At 52.4% G+C, this 16,656-nt stretch overlaps 1 protein-coding gene across 2 annotated transcripts in view; it reads left to right on the top strand.

Annotated features, from left to right (window-relative positions):
- Positions 1-15,727, top strand: part of LOC132597449 (syntaxin-binding protein 1-like) — a 34,934-nt gene extending 19,207 nt beyond the window's left edge. Inside the window, exons 14-18 of one of the 2 annotated variants that reach the window (XM_060300396.1) lie at positions 685-786; positions 2,731-2,816; positions 6,096-6,250; positions 7,871-7,996; positions 13,756-15,727. In XM_060300396.1, coding sequence (XP_060156379.1) covers positions 685-786; positions 2,731-2,816; positions 6,096-6,250; positions 7,871-7,980 — 453 coding nt within the window. In that variant the 3' untranslated portion in view covers positions 7,981-7,996; positions 13,756-15,727. The remainder of the gene's footprint in view (positions 1-684; positions 787-2,730; positions 2,817-6,095; positions 6,251-7,870; positions 7,997-13,755) is intronic. The other variant, XM_070045678.1, reaches the window with a different exon arrangement.
- Positions 15,728-16,656: the final 929 nt, after the last annotated feature.

Below are 16,656 nucleotides of genomic sequence, written 5' to 3'. Positions count from 1 at the left end.
GCCACGCCGCCTGGCCACCTTTGGGTCTGCTTCTCTGACAATGACTCAGGACCCAGTGGGGTCAGGTGTGGGGGGCCCGACCAGCAATGAGCTCTGGAAGAGGCCTGGCGGGGGGCTCCAGGACTCTTCAGAGCCCCCCGCCAGGAACCTTGCTTGTAGGCACCCCACTTCCTGCAGGGAGTCAGCTCACGCCTCCGTGCTGGTAAAGCAGGGCTGTAGGTTTGCTCCTTGTGGGATCTTAGAGTCAAAAGCTTTGTTCCGGAGCCACCAGACCAGAGGCCTGTGACTGGGGGCCATCTGGCGTTTTCAGGCCCTTGTTCACAAAGGGACCAAATGAGAACAGAGATGATTCATCCAGTGCATCCCGTGCTGTTGAAGCAAAATCAAAGCCACACCAAAACAGTATTTTCTCCTATAATTGACAACAAACTAACTCCCTGCATTTGTAAGAAATGGCACTTATCCGTTTGACCCACGTTTGCCATTTTTCCTGGCTTTGAAGAACCAAGTTTGCTCCAGGTTCTTGGGCTGGAGCCCACGGGGCATCGTCCGGGCTTTTGCAGGAAAAGCTCCCTACTTCTTAGTCTTTGCCAGGACTGACTCCCAGAAGGGAGCCCAGGGGCCAGCGAGGCCTCGCAGGCCCAGGCGCTGACTCGGAGCCTCGGCTCATGTGTTCGCTTTCAGTCCACGCTGCGTCGCAGGAGCAAACCGGAGCGGAAGGAGCGCATCAGCGAGCAGACCTACCAGCTCTCACGATGGACCCCGATCATCAAAGACATCATGGAGGTCAGCGTGGGCCGAGACGAGGGCACAGGGCAGCTGGGCCCGGGGCTTCAGCCTCCCCTGCCCTTGGGTGGGGGTGACACCCGGGGATTTGCACCCAGGCCTTGGAGGGTTCGTGCAGAGCAGCCCCAGGAGACTGTCAGATGTGGATCCTCAGATCCACACTATTGAGCCCCACAGTAGAGACCCCTCAATGGTACTGCAGCCGAAGGAACCAAACCCGTCACAGCACCTGAAGGTCCTGTGAGTAAGGAGTGCCACGCTAAGGGTGCAGCAGGGCGGGAGGGCCTCTGGAAAGAGATCCCAGCCCGTCCTCCTCTCCCGCTGCTTCCCTCCCTCAGCCCTCACATCAGCCAGAGACCCTGCCAGTCGTGTTTCTGTGCAGCCCTATCCCTTGCCTGGAGTTCTCACTCTCCTTTCCACCTCCTGAATCCTGCCTTCCTGCGAAGTCCCATACACTGGCCCACCCGTCTGACCACCCAGCACCGCAGAGGCCTCCCTGGACTCCCACAGCATGTGTCAGGGATGCTCTTTACATGTGTGTGCTGCTCTCTGTGTTGGCTCATCGTTTTAGACCTTGGTCCTGTGCCCTCACCTGACGTGTCCTCTGGCACCGAGCCTTGCGCACAGTAGGTGTTTCGTATCTGTGAAAGTCAGGTAGCCCAGCGGTGTCCCTTCCTCCCCTTCTTGTAGCTCGAGGTCGAGGAAACCCTGTGTAGAACGCTGACGCACCCTGGGAGCTTTGGGGTGGGAATTGGAGATGGTCTTTGCAGTTCCTGCCCTTGACAGGAGGACAGGACTGGGGTCCAGAGAATGAAAGGTCTTGGCCAGGATCCTTTTGCTGATTCATAGCAGTCCATGTGTTCCCACTGAATCGTACGTTAAAATAAATATATTTTAAGTATATATAGTGAGTCAGCTTTCTATTTTTAAAACCCACACACCAAAAAGATGGGTGAACATGAGACATCTTGAAACAAATTATGTTTCTTTGCTTGGCAGAGCGGATCAACTGCTCTGTCTCATTCCCTCCTTTGTTCTCTGCTCCCTTTTCCTTCCCCCCACAACCCCAGTCCCCCAAAGAGACATGTGTGAGCTTCACACGGTAGCTGTTAGGAGTGTAGACTTCTCGGCAGCAGGGGGTGGGTAGCTGAATCCACCCACCAGATAATTAGGCCCTTGGGAAACTGAGGCTGTAAGGCCTCAGCTTGCCTGAGAGACTGCCCATGCCTAGTGTCTTCAAGACGGATGGCAAGGGTCAGGAGTTTATTGGACACATGGAACATAAAAGGGTGGAAGAGAAGCAAGAAAAAATAATGCAGGTTTTTTTTTAAGTTTATTTTATTTTATTTATTTATTGTTTTTGTCTGCGTTGGGTCTTCGTTGCTACGTGTGAGCTTTCTCTAGTTGTGGCGAGCAGGGGCTACTCTTGGTTGCGGTGCGCAGGCTTCTCATTGCGGTGGCTTCTCTTGTGGAGCACGGGCTCTAGGTGTGTGGGCTTCGGTAGTTGTGGCACGTGGGCTCAGTAGTTGTGGCTCGGGGCCCTAGAGCGCAGGCTCAGCAGTTGTGGCGCATGGGCTTAGCTGCTCCGTGGCATGTGGGATCTTCCCGGACCAGGGCTCGAACCCATGTCCCCTGCATTGGCAGGCGGATTCTTAACCACTGTGCCACCAGGGAAGCCCAATGCAGGTTTTTTTAAAAAACTTCTCTTCAAGAGCAGACCTACAAACTTATCTCATTGTATCTGCTGGTTATGGAGCATCTGGTCCGCCCGCTCCGAGCTCAGCGTGAGGTGCCCAGCAGTGGGCAGCAGACAGGGGAGCTCTGGTTGTTGCAAAGCTGGCCATGGTTTTGGCTGAGTGACTTGTGCTTCGAATTGTCTTACCTTGATTGCGTCAGCCCTTTGCAAAGAGATGGCCGGTCGATAGCTGTGTCTCTTCTTTCCAGGACACCATTGAAGACAGACTTGACACCAAGCACTACCCGTACATCTCCACCCGCTCCTCTGCCTCCTTCAGCACCACCGCGGTCAGGTGAGTGCAAGTCCCTGAGCAAGCGAGCAGGGAGCAAGCGGCACCGTGTCTGGTTGGACGGCAGCCGCACGGCAGTCCTGCTGTGACGCCTCAGGACCCTCGAGAACCCTCCCACTGCTTCTCGTCACAGCCAGAGTGCAGGCCAAGTCCTTGCAGCGGCCCATGAGGCCCTTCAGCCCCTGGCTTCCCGTTCCTCCCTCACTCCCTACTCCTCCCCCACTTCAGCCACACCAGCCTCCTTGCTCTTCCCCGAACACACCAGGCTTACTTCTGCCTCAGGACCTTTGCACTTGCTTTTCCCTCTGCCTGAAATGATCTTTCCCCAGGTATCTCTGCATGGCTCACCTCTTTTCTCCTCTAGGTCTTTAATAAATTGTTACCTTCTCGCATCTTCCCTAACCACCCTGTTTAAAATTACAGTACACCAGTCTTCCTAGCAGCATTATTCCTAATAGCTCAAAAGTGGAGATGACCTAAATGTCTGTCAGCTGATGAATGGATAAAAAACACATGGTATATTCATACAATGGAATATTGTTCAGCCCAAGATAGGAATGAAATACTGATCCATGCTGTAACATGGACAAACCTTGAAAATATTATACTAAGTGAAAGAAGCCAGTCACTAAAGCCCACATACACTATGATTCCATTTATATGAAATGTCTAGAACGGGCTAGTCTCAAGACAGAAAGTAGATTGGTGGTTGCTCAGAACTGGGGATGGGGGTAAGGGTTGGGGAATGGGGAGCGACTGCTAATAGGTACAGAATTTCTTTTTGGGGTTGATGAAAATGGTCTAAAATTGATTGTGGTGATGGCTCACAATTCTGTGACTATACTGAACACCACTGAATTATACAGTTTAAATGAGTGAATTGTATGATACATGAATTATTTCTCAATAAAGTGTTACAGAAAATAGTTAAAAAATTATAGCACCCCAACTTCCTGTCTCCCTTCCCTGCTTTTTCTCCATAGATTACACCACCGCTTAGTGTGCTGTTAGTATTTACCTTGTTTACTGCCAGTCTCCCCCGACTAGAATGTCAGCCTCCTGAAGGCAGGGATTCGTGTCTGTTTTATCCTCAGTGCCTAGAACAGAGCCTGGAATGGAGTAGGCAGTTGGTGTATTCTGTCTTCACTTTTCATTCATTAGTTAATTTTAGTAATTAAGAAAGGGATGAATACGTCATCTGCATAGAGCCACATTTCTCAGATTCCTCCTTGATGGAAACATAGATGATGGAAACGTGGATGCCTTGGGTCTGTTGGGTTTCTGCCACGTACCTGGTGATGCTCAGATGTTTCTCAGCTTGGAGATGTGGGCAGACAGCAATCCATGCTTCCATCTCTGGGTTCTCCAGCCCTCTGTGTTTTCTTGGCCACCCATGAGGCCTTGTGCATATGTTTTCGAAAGCTCTTGCTCTTGTTCACCACCTTGCCATGTTCATCCAGAAGCTTTTCCTGTTATGCTCTGCAGGCCACATCTCCACAGCCAGTCCCTGGGACTCTCAACACTAGGCACACATTTTGCCTCCAGAATCTCTTCTCTGCCTCCCTCGTGTGTGTGGCCCAGGCTCCCAGGGTAACACTTTTCAATACATGTGCCTCTACTATACTAGTACTTTGCCCGCCCGTCTTCTCTCTCCACCGCCCCCCCTTCTGTCGTCACTCTCAGGCCTGCATGATGCCAGTGGAGGCCAAATGTTTATTGCCAGCATCGGAGTGAAATACAAAATCCCACACAGTACCACAGCCAGGCTGGTTGACAACGGCAGACAAACATGATTGCACAGGCAAAAAAAAGTGACTGTGAGGTCCTCTGGGCTGGCCTTTGTGATGTGGAAAGTGGCTTTAATGCTGTCCTAAGTCAGGAAGAAGGGTAAAGATTCCACTGTTCAGAGAAGACTTGCTCTCCTCGTTCTGTTTCAAATTTATCCGAATTTAATTGATAATTTAGATGACATGGACAAATGCATTTTATAAATTGCAAAAATTGACAATTAAAAAATAGAAACTCAGTGACCCCTATTAACTTTTTAGTTACTTTTAAAACTTCCACAAAAGAGATTCCCAACCAAATGGATGCAATGGTGAATTCTTCTGGTATTTTATGAAGAAAACACTCAACATTAACACATTTGCAGATAACAGAAAGAGAGAAGAAACTTTCCCACTTATTTTATGAGTACATGATCCTAAAAGCAAATCTGAAAATGGCATTAAATGAAACTTCCCTCAAGCACAGAGAGGCAAATGTTACAGATAAAATATTAGCAAACAAGCCAGTGGCATATACAAGGAGCAATGCATCTTGCTGAAGGGTCTGAGGAAATGCAAGGCTGATTGAACACTTTAAAATCCTCAACGTAAATCTCCACACAAGAAAAAATATATATGATCTTCTTAAGAGATGGCCCCTCATTTTGTTTTGATTTTTGTTTTGTTTTCCCCATTTTCTTAGCCTGGAAGCAACCAATTTCTCATTGTTTCCAAGGACAAGGTGAAGGCCCATTGAGGGAAGCCAGGGCCAGGAGTGGGGGGGCACCTGGGGAACTGTCCTGCCACTGAGATGCCTGTCGTTCAGGAGTCAGCTCTGTGTCACCTCCTCCAGGAAGGCTTCCCCAGTGATGCCCAGTCGGCACTTGAAGTCCCTCCCCCGTGTTTGTTCCCACGGCACTGAGCTCCTCTCCTTGGGGCGCGATGCAGACCCCCATCCTCCTGCCACCCTCCTCGCCCCACCCGCCCCAGTTAAGCCTGAGCTCTTGGATGGCAAGAGCCGCATGTCACTCAGGTCAGCTCCTCGGTGCTGGGGCGGCCCCAGCCCAGTGAGGCGCCTGGTGCACATCTGTCCAGTGAATCAATGTGCCGGCTACAGACAGGCCCTGGACTCTGTGGTCCCTGCTCCCTCCAGCAGAGTGTCCCAGGCAAGCCCAGAACTGTACAACTCAGGGGAGACACCGGGACCAACATCATGTGGGTGAAGCTGCTGAACGTCCCGCTTTAAAGCCGATCTGAACCCGTCTGTTGCCTGCATGACGGGGTCACAGCACAGGCGCTCATAGCGATTCTTCTCCCGGCAGCCAAAGTGCTTGATAATTTGCACTGCAGTTCAGTTCAGCCAACACTCGCTAAGCGTCTACTCTGTTTCGGTCACTGGTGTACAGAACGAGTGTGTAACACGTCACGGAGGTATGAAGTATAAATGCTGTGGATGCAGATAAACATGATTAATATCTTTCTCTCTCCCTCTCCCTCCCCCTCTCTCCTGCCCCAGCGCCCGCTATGGGCACTGGCATAAGAATAAGGCCCCAGGGGAGTACCGCAGTGGTCCTCGCCTCATCATCTTCATCCTGGGGGGCGTGAGCCTGAATGAGATGCGCTGTGCTTACGAGGTGACCCAAGCCAACGGAAAGTGGGAAGTGCTCATAGGTGAGTGGGGCGTGTTTTCTAGAGGGAAGGGACCGCTTCATTGCACTTGGACTCCATTCCATGCTTTGGTGTTTCATTCTGTCTTCGGTTCTCTGTTGCCCCTGAAAAACTTAAGTCTCTAGACATGTTTGTGGACGGCAGACGCTGACGAGCGAAGGGTTCCTTCCTCACGTCTGCACTGTGTCTCTTGACGAGTGGCAGCCCCATGTGGTGGGAAGAGCCTGGTCACAGATTCCAAGAGACCCAGGCTGATATTCCTGCTCTGCCACTGCCACGTGGGTCACCTCGAAAGTGCCTCTCCTCTCCACGCTGTTATTTCCTTACCCACGAAAACGGGGTTAAGAGCACCCACTTACAGCCTGAGCTAGGCCTGGTGCTGGCCCGGGGCTGGGGGGTGGGGGGTAGGGTGGTGTCAGTTTCCTGGCCTCCAGCCTCACGTCCAGAAGACGCTCAGTGAACGGACGGTAAATGATTACCGGCTCCTTTACCTGTCAGTTGGAGACGCACAGACGAGGAGTGAGAGCAGATACTGCCTGAAACATACTGGCCTGACTCCTGCGCTCTGCTGAGGGTTCCCCCAGCCAGTTCCTGCTACTTCAGGGTCTGTCATACCCCTTCTGGTTATTTCCTGCTGGCTTTCCAGAAGAAAGGAAGCAACTTACAAGAGCTGACTTAAGGCAGCAGGAGAAGATTTTTCTCCTTTTTCATGACTACAGGAGCTTCTCCAATTTCTCGGCTGGAAGAGGAAGAGTGAGCTGAGAAAAATCTTGCTTTCTCCAGATGCCTTCCTTTTGTCCCATCTTGCCCTTAACAAAATGGAGTTGCACCTGCCCAGAGTACCTCTTAACATTGATTGGCAAGAGGTGACCACCTACTGCTCTGGCTGGGCCCCGCCCTCGCCCCGATCTCAATAAGATGTGTCAGTTTTATACCTCCACTTTGGGGGGACCAAGGCGCAGTGCCCCCCAAGCTCTCAGAGTGAGCAGGTTCTGCAGACCAGTCCACGTGGCCGTTCCTGGGTGTATCAAGATGGAGCTGGCACTGTCTTCACAACCTGCGTTCCAGATACCACCATTCATTGGGGAGCTCGCACCTCCCCCTCCCCTCCCCACTCCCTGAAGCCTCCCCTGTCTGGTCACCGTTTCTCTCTGTGTTCTTTCCTTTCTGGCTACGTGGGACCTTGTGCCAGAGTTCTCGGTGTTCCCTGCTTGCGTACGTGTTGCATGAGCGTGTTGGCTAACTCTCTGCTGAAACACAGCTTTCCTGGGCAGAAGCCGTCACAGCCAGGCTTCGCTGTAACCCCCTCTTCCACGCTGGCCCGACCCGAGGTTCCCTGTTGGGAGGTGGAGACCCGGGGAGACAGGGTCGCCCCTGCGGATCGGTGGAGAGGCCTGGTGCAGACCGCTGACGCCCGCTGTGTGGCCCCGCCCGCTCTGTGCATGCCGGGCGTCCTCGTGGCCCATGTGCGCATGCGCCGCGTGTGCACGGCGTGTGCTCCGCGCGTGCGCGTGCGTCTCGCTCTCTCGCACCTCATTGGCTGCATAAAACGTAGGCCTAAGTTGGCATGTTCCGGTAACGTACCTTTGTTCAAGCAGTCAGCCGGCCTCTGTTCTCCCGCAGGTTCTACTCATATTCTCACTCCCACCAAATTTCTCATGGACCTGAGACACCCCGACTTCCGGGAGTCCTCTAGGGTATCTTTTGAGGATCAGGCTCCAACAATGGAGTGAGAGCCAAAGAAACAAAGTAAAAGCAGCTTATTACAGAAAAGAAACTCTTCCACTCTGAAGGGTTTTCTTTGATTTATTCCGTCACTCTTTTTATTTTTCCCTTTTCCGTTTATTATTTATTTGATTTCTTTTAACGAGAAAATGCTTGCAGTTCTTAACACCGATTGAAAATGTGTCCGATGCTGCCCTCACCAACCCTACCCTGAGCCCCACTGGGCTCCAGCTCGCTCATGCCTTGGGTTACCTGTCGCCCAGTCAGACAGCTGCAGCCCTCTGGGCTTTAGACCAGGAACAATCACAACTGCTGTGCACAGTCCTCCAGAGGGAGCTGGACGTGGAGGGATGCCACAGGCGCTGTGCCCCAGCCTGCTGGTCCCGGGGTGAATTTGTGGGCACAAGGCAGAGAACGCCAGGCAGCCTCCAGGTTGTGATGTGGTGTGGGAACTTGAGAGTGAGGCCAACAGGTGTTCAGGGGACAGTCCTGTCCAAGGCAGAACTCCAGGGGAGATGCCAGTTGGCACACGATCATGAGGAAAGCTTGGCAGAGGGCGTTAGGGTAGACTCCCAGTCAGTGGTAGTTAGATATGTCAATACCTTTTTCCCAGGACAGACATTTATCCTGAGGAACAATTTCTAAGGGGTGATGGGGTCATAAGCCACCTTGTACATGGTGAACTCCAGCCACCGGTGGAAAGAGCTCATGTCTCCTGTTCCTCTGGGAAAAACAGCACTTAACAGTCATTTGCTCTTTCAGTAATTGCTTTTTATTTTAATTCTCCTGTGGATCCTTTCAAGAGTTGAGAATCATACCCCTCTCTCTCATTGGAGTTTCCTGGTCAGATTGAGAGCCTTTGGGTAGAAATCTGTTCTCCACGCTATGTGCTGTTTATACTTTTTAATTTTTTTTTTTTTTTTTTTGCGGTACGCGGGCCTCTCACTGTTGTGGCCCCTCCCGCCGCGGAGCACAGGCTCCGGACGCACAGGCTCAGCGGCCATGGCTCACGGGCCCAGCCGCTCCGCGGCACGTGGGATCCTCCCGGACCGGGGCACAAACCCGTGTCCCCTGCATCGGCAGGTGGACTCTCAACCACTGCGCCACCAGGGAAGCCCTATGTACTGTTTTTAAAGAGCATCTTCTCTCCCACCATGCTCGTGCCTTTACCTCAGTTACCCGGGAACCCCTTGTCAGTTTGGCAGATTACCCAGGTTTTATTCTTGTGCTCATTCCTTCCTCTCTCTTTCCACCCTTCTTTTGTGCTGGAAATCTCCCCTGACCTGTTCAGATGGCAGACTGACCCTGAAGACCTCACTGCACCATTAGTCATTCTTTAGTTTCATTACACATTCTGTGATGAGGCCACGTCTCGCGTACCTGACTTCGTCTACTCTGTTGAGGATGCACCCTAGAAATGTCCCCACCCCCACCCCGGGCTGAAACTCTGTGAGTTACAGAGTGTGAGTCACCTGTCAGTGAGCAGCGGACAGGCATGGACTCTAGCCTCAGCTTGGCCACAAGCACCTGTGTGACTGGGGGAGGTCGTTCCCACTGGGTCACAGCACACAGAACACAGGGAGGCTGGATGGCAGGGCCTGAGGCCGCTCGGGGTCTGTAATGCAGTCGTTCCGCTGGTGGCTTAAACCAGGCAGACCTATGCACCCTGGCACACTCTCTGGCGGCCCTTGGGGGAATGGACATCAGAACCCTGGCTGGGTAACATCAGAAGTGTGCTTGTTTTTTTAAAGAGAATAAGCTCCATGCACAAAGGGCTCTAAAGGTCTGCACCGGAGGCTGTGCTGTTTAGCTCCTCTTTCTTCGCCTGGGCCGGAGATAGCTGCCCCAGGGCAGTAGGGAGATGAGAAGCAGCAAGTGATCGTGAGCCAGGACAGCGGGGCTGGCTGTGGCCCCGGGCTACCTGCCATCCTGCCCAGGCTGCCTTCACCCTAGAGAGCGAGGCCACTGGGTGGTCAATAAAAGTGACTTTAAAAACAGCCGTTGTTCAGCAGCACCTTGGTAGGTTCGTAATCAGAGGCATCTGGTTCTTGTGCAGATGGCAGGTAGGTGGACGGCATTTGCTGCAAGATGTATTTCGAGGCTTCTCAAAGGACAAATGAGCAATGACAGACCACTTGCAGAGTCAGAAAGAATCACAAACCCAGACCCAGGGGCTCCTGCTAGGATTCATTCTGGGACTCCCTGCTTTGGAAGATGCCTCTTCTTTGCACACTGCTTCCTCTGTTTTATGTTCAACCAACAGAGAGGCCTCCGCTGCCATCAGAGCAGAGCGAGCACGAACAGACTCTGGCTGTTTGCTCCTGGCTTCTGAAATGCTTTGTTGAACAGTGTTGGATTTTAGAGAGTTCAGTTAAGAAAAAGTGAGGCACAAAGCCCTCATACCAGGGAGGTCAGAAAGCAGGTGAGCCTTCCGACTTGCCTACTTCTGTTGCGATTGTCCAGGTGACCAAAGCTGAGGACACTGCAGGGCGTTAGCGAGGCTGGGTGGTCTCCTCCCCCACATTGGTGTTTGCAGGAACTTAGCTTTTAAGGGATGGGTTTCCCCTGCTCAGCAGTGAACGAGCGTCTGCGGTGGGCCCTGTGTGGGTACCAGTGCTGTGTTCCATCCTCCTGGCCCCTCTCTGTCCTGGAGCCGAGGCTGGCTCCCCAGGGCTGGGCCCTAGGGAGTGGGCATGGATAACTGAAGTGCACAGATGCCACCAAGCCTTGGCTCAGTGCCCACTAATCAATCCATCATTTCTCTCAACTGTCTAAGAAATGAAATCTCTTTTATTTATTTTTTTTGCGGTACGCGGGCCTCTCACTGTTGTGGCCTCTCCCGTTGTGGAGCGCAGGCTCCGGATGCGCAGGCTCAGCGGCCATGGGTCACGGGCCCAGCCGCTCCGCAGCGTGTGGGATCTTCCCGGACCGGGCCACGAACCCGTGTCCCCTGCATTGGCAGGCGGACTCTCAACCACTGCGCCACCAGGGAATCCCTGAAATGAAATCTTTTGATTAGATCTTCACCTCGGTGCCCTAGGTGGTTTATGTTAAAAGTACTGACCATTAGGGAAGGTCCAGGAGGCCTCAGGAGCTGATGAAAGGGCGCCGAAAGGCTGGCTTAGACCTATTACAGAGCACTTAACACGGGAGAGTATTTTTTTTTTTTATTATGTTGAGTACTTTGCTTTATTCTAGATCGGGGTCAGATAAGTTTCATTTTTCAGTGGGACTCAGATTTGAATCTGAACGCAGAGCTGATCCAATGCCCAGCTGCTTTTTCAGCGTTCCCTTACACATCCCCTCCTGGGGCAGGAAGCCACAGGGCCCCCAGAATTGAGAGCAGTGGCCTGGCTTCTGGGCCTGGCTGTGCCGCCGACACGCCTCACCACGCTGGGCGTCTTGGATGTGGGTGGGCAAGACCACTGTCTTCCACGTCTGACAGATCATCAAACTCACCTGGGCTGCTCTTAAATATGCAGTTTAAACCTGTCGTTCACCGGTACTGCCCTCAGTAGTCTGAGTCAGCAGGACTGTTTCAGCCAAAGCCAGAACAGCTCGACCAGCTGATCTGTGGGAACTCCTGTGGTTTTCAGGCGCCGTCCGTGAGGAAGGAAGGATTTTGTCCTGGCAGAGGTCAGTGTGTCTGGCCCCCAGCTTTGACAGTCTGGATGACTTTGTTTTGGAGACCACCGTTCACGGTTCAGTGTTGCAGTTATGTAGAATAAGAGGGACCCTCAGAGCTGTAGAACCCACTTGCTGTTCTAGAGGGCCTACATGGTCAGCCACACGTGGGTTCAAGTGAGAACATTTGCAGTGTTTGTGGTGGTGAAAAGCTTGACCAGGGTATTGAAGCGATACAGCTGATTGTGTGGCAAGAATTGGCCCTCAGGTGATTCGGATTAACACCAGCTGGTCTGCATCCTTTAAAGAGACCAGGTATTGATGGGGCCCAGGACCGTGACTGTTGCCTGATACTGCTGGTCCTGGAAGTCTTCTGCTTTCGGTCAAAGATTGGGAACACCAGATGGTCAGCAATCAGATAATATCTGGAAGTTCTGAAGCGTGGATTCCTTCACCTCCTTCTGGCCTCCCTCCAAGTCCTGAATCTGCACATGAGCAAGGGTAGGGGACACCTTGGCGGCAAGGGAGGACGTTAGGGACAGTTTCTCTGGCACATGCCTTGCCTTAACCTACGTAGCCCCCAAGCTAATCCCCCGCACGGAGTTCCCAGCAGCTGTCTTTCAGGTATAGACACTCAAACTGCTGCATCGAGTTGAGATTTGGAAGGCTTTCATTGTGCCAGTGGTTCTGGTCAGAATTTGGTAACGTTTATCCCTGTTTCCTCATTTGTGGAGCAGCCTGTGACCTTTAGGACTAGTAGAAAGATTGATAAGGTCACAGAAATGAGTGTCTTCGGGGGAGAGGGGGACACACTGCTGAAACCGGTGTCACATTTGCCAAAGGAGCCTCGGGTCTGCAGAATGAGTCAGCTTTGGGCGCAGGGGCTGGCACAGGCTGCACTCTCAGGGCATCCCACTCCGCACCTCGGGGAAGTAGCTGGGGACTGGTTCCTCACTCAGCGGGCCCTGGTGGGGGCTGGGGCTTGCGCTGCCGAGAACAGGATGTTGAGGAGCCTCTCACACCAGAGAGGGCTTCACCAGTGTTCTCCTGGTCTGGACTGACCAGGAAGGCTCCAGGCTGCAGTGCCAGCAGTCACAGGTCAGCTGAGCAAGTAGCGGTCAAAGGCATAGGGACCCTGGTATTTGGAATCACTCCCAGCAAGCCAGCCAGAGCCTTCTTTTGCCTGCCCTCAGGGTGGAAAATCTGGCATCCCGTGGTTTCTGGTCCCCTCCTCATGTGAAGGCCCACTCACTTGGCCGCATCTCCAGGGAGGCACATTTTCAAGTACGGGTCTCTTTTGTTCAGTTCTTCTCTCTTCTCTCTTCTCTCGGGATCTCTTTCTTTGAAGCCTACTGCTGCATGCATGCAGGCCTCATGCTCACGCGCCAGTCACTCCTGTTCTGTTTAAGTCCATGTCCAAACCACACGATCCATGCATCTTTTTTTACTGCACTTACGAGATCTCTCTCTCTCCTTATGAAAAAGGACTTCATTTTTTTTTTCTGTTTTCTTTTTTCTTTTTGCAGTAGAAGTATATCTAATTCCATTAGCTTAAATTTTTGCAAGCATTTCTAACCTCTTACAATGCGCGGTCTCTGCCAAGGTAAGGCCTCAGGTACCCCGGCCCTTCCCCCTTCACACCTGAGGTCCCTCCCACCACGCAGTCCCAGCCAGCGGGCTCCCGGAAGGCAGTGGCTTCCCCCAGGGCTCTGCCCGTCCACTTCTTCCTCCCTACCTGCACCACTCTTACCACACACAGTCCCCCCTGCTAACCCCTGCCCCATTGCCAGCCTCTTCCCCGGCTGTGTGGTTTGGAACTTCTCTCCCTGGCTTCACCTTGAGTTCAGGAGAGAATTAGAAGTGCAGCTGCCCTGTCCCCTGGCAGACGGCAGCGCTGAGCACTGATGGAGAGGCGGGCTTCTTCCTTGGTACAGCCCGGGACCCTGCCCAAGCCAGAGGGTGTGTTCTGTTTATCCACAGCCCTCACATGCCTCCCAGGCCTACTGTGACAAGGCCCCAAACCCCAGTCCCCAACCCCTCCCGGCATCTGGGTGGGGGAGGGGGAACGGCTACAGCTCTGGGGATAGAACAGGGCAGGAAAGGGGAAAGTGTTCGAAACCGGAGCTGGCAAGCTCACCGTCTTTTCTGCCTTCCTCCAGGATCCACGCACATTCTCACCCCACAGAAACTGCTGGACACGCTGAAGAAACTGAATAAAACAGACGAAGAAATAAGCAGTTAAAAAATAAGCCACGCCTCCAAAAAACGAACCCTCTCCCCAGAGTGCTCGCAGCCCTGACCACCGCTGACCGCCTCGGTTCCTTTGCTGACCCCCTTCTCCCTCCATCGCCTGCCCCAGCCCTGCACGCCCGGCCGGCACTGTCGCCAGCTGCGTTCTCGTGTTTGGTGATGCCCTCTTCTCGTTTGAAACAAAATAATGCATTGTGTTTTTTTTTAAAAAAAGAGTACCTTCTAGATGTATCCTGGAGATGTTCGGTGTGAGGGACGTGCTGCTGGAGGGTTTCTGAACTGCTTAGGATGATGAATGGACACCTGCTCCCCATTGGTCATGATTTTATGACCTTGTACATAAGCCAGCGTGATGTGTGCACATTGCTTGCGTATGGGAAGGTAGATGTTTGGGTGTTTTTAAAAACCCGTTTGGGATTGTTCCTGTTCTTGTTGGGAATCACTGAGATGTCCGTTTTGGGAGTATTTTAAACTGAGGATTAATCTGTTACCTTCACTCCAGTTCCTACCCCTCAGTGCCAGCTCTGATCCAGATAAGCTTGGAAGTGAAGCTCAGATGACATCTCGAGAGGTTTGAGCTGGAGTCGACCTCTGCTCTCCCCAGGGGGCTCATTCCCCCCCTCCCCCGTGCTGGAGGTAGGGGCTGGGGGCGTCCACGGGAAGTCAGGCTGGGTGCCTGTCGTGGCTCCCTCCCTGGCCGCTGCCGCAGCGCTGTGATCCTGTTCTGTGGTCTGTCACTGTCCCCAGATGAGTGAGGAGCAAGCTCCCATCGGGGACCTGGGTCCCTTGGAGAAGCAGTCAGACCTGGTCCTTCAGACCAGATGCCATCTTTCCCCAGGCACCACCCCCGACAGAGCTGCTCTCAGCAGGGTCAGCCTGGGTAGAGCTCACGGGACAGGAGTGAACCAGAGCAGAGTGAGTTCCGCAGGCTCCTGGTCAGAGGTCCCTTTCCTGTAGAGCACTGTCTGTGCCCCTGACACTTCAAACCACCTGAAGAGTAGCCCAGTGGATTTATCCAGGCCCTGATCCCACTCAGGTTATCCTCCGTTTAAGATACTTGCTAATACTTTATTTTGTGTAGTGTGGGGTCATATGTCGTCGTGCTTGTAAGAGAAAACGATCATTTTATTCTCTGTATAAAAACGTAGCTGTATAAGGCTTAGCTCTGATGCAGACATTAAAGAAGCAAATGCAGGAAGGACGTCTCGTCGCCCTCAGGACTCAGCAGCTCGTTCTCCGGAAGGGAGCGCACTATTTGTTCTGCTGCTGTTGTGAACTATAATGAACAGTGGAAGTCACAAAAATGTCCCGCGCCCACCCCCACCCACCCCCTTAGCCCCTGCAAACCGTGTGTGTATATTACTGTCTTGTGGCATCGTCATTGCAAACGTGCTGTGTGCTAGTTCTCCGCAGCCCTCGCTTCCCTTTCAGAATATACTCCTCACCCGCCCCGTTAGATGCATCGTGGCATTCTCTTCTCAAGGCTTTGAAATCTCCCCTTTGCACTCAGATTAGTTTTCAGGTCTGTCTCCCTTCCCCCCCTTACAAGATCTCATTTCCTTAGGACAGACTGTAGGGACCTGCCTTGGTTTGTTTCTTCTTGTTACTGCTTGTTTTGTCCCCTGCCCTTGACCAAACGATCGATGCTCATGCTTCAGGACCTTGTTTGTCCGACATGTCGGTTTTCCTTTCTCTGTTATTTATATAAAAATAATTTATCAAAAGGATATTTAAAAAAAAAAAAAGCTAGTCTGTCTTGAAACTTGTTCACCTTGAAATTATCAGAATCTCAGTGTTTGAAAGTATTGAAGCACAAACATGTATCATCTCTGTACTGTTCTGTACTAAAGCACTCGAGTCTAATAAATAAATCAGCGCCCATTCACGGTGTCCAGGGTGACTCGCGGCCTGGTTTTACTTTGGGGAGCGGAAGGAGAAAGGCTTTGTCAGTGGTCCACTGGGGAGGAGCCCAGCCACCCCTGGCTGTGGCTTGGAGCCTTCCGGATCCATTCACTGTTACTTGCATTAGGATCTAGAGCTACCTGGAGTCTGGAGACGATCCATGAAGTGTGTTCTACACTGCCTGAGACCAGGCAGTTCTTCCAGCGTCCTGTGTCTCTGTATATAGAATGTCTCTGTCTTGGCAGGTGGCGCCCCACTCGAGCATGTGGTACCAGTGCATTTCGGGCACGTAATGAGGTCATTTTATCTGCGTTACTGCTGTCCTCCTCCATTCCTGCCGCCACACCATCTAGCCTTCGGATGAACTTATTTCCAGATCTGAAAAGTGTATCCTGCCGGTCATGAAGCCTGTTGGTGACCTGGAGAGACTGTGATGAGTTTGGTCCCGGTGGGGAGGGGACCCTTAAGTTAGGGTTGGAGTCATACTGGAAACCTGCTAGAATACTGGGCGCAGAGGTGTGGGGTTCTTTGTAGGAACTTCCGTTTCTACCCTTTTGTCCCCAGTCACCCTCTCATTCAAATTCTGATCTCCCTCATACTGTTAAGAAATCCAAGTCAGGGCCAGTTGGCGGAAGGTGCATGTCCACAGCCAGGCTATTGTCTGGTGAGACTTGCCGTAAGGGAGGTAATGATGACATTTATTGAGTCCCTGCTCCTTGTCAGGCCCCCTTGTATACCTTGTCTTTTGGGTGGGTGCTCTCCCCATTTTACAGATGAAGGAGCTGAATGGAATTCCCTGGCGGTCCAGTGGTTAGGGCTCCACACTTCCACTGCAGGGGGCATGGGTTTGATCCCTGGTCGGGGAACTAAGATCCCGCGTGTCACAAAGCTCACTCCAGCAGGAAAGC

Source organism: Globicephala melas, chromosome 6, assembly GCF_963455315.2.
Source record: "Globicephala melas chromosome 6, mGloMel1.2, whole genome shotgun sequence".
NCBI classification, from domain to species: Eukaryota; Metazoa; Chordata; class Mammalia; order Artiodactyla; family Delphinidae; genus Globicephala; species Globicephala melas.
This window is presented reverse-complemented; position numbering and strand designations above follow the sequence as displayed.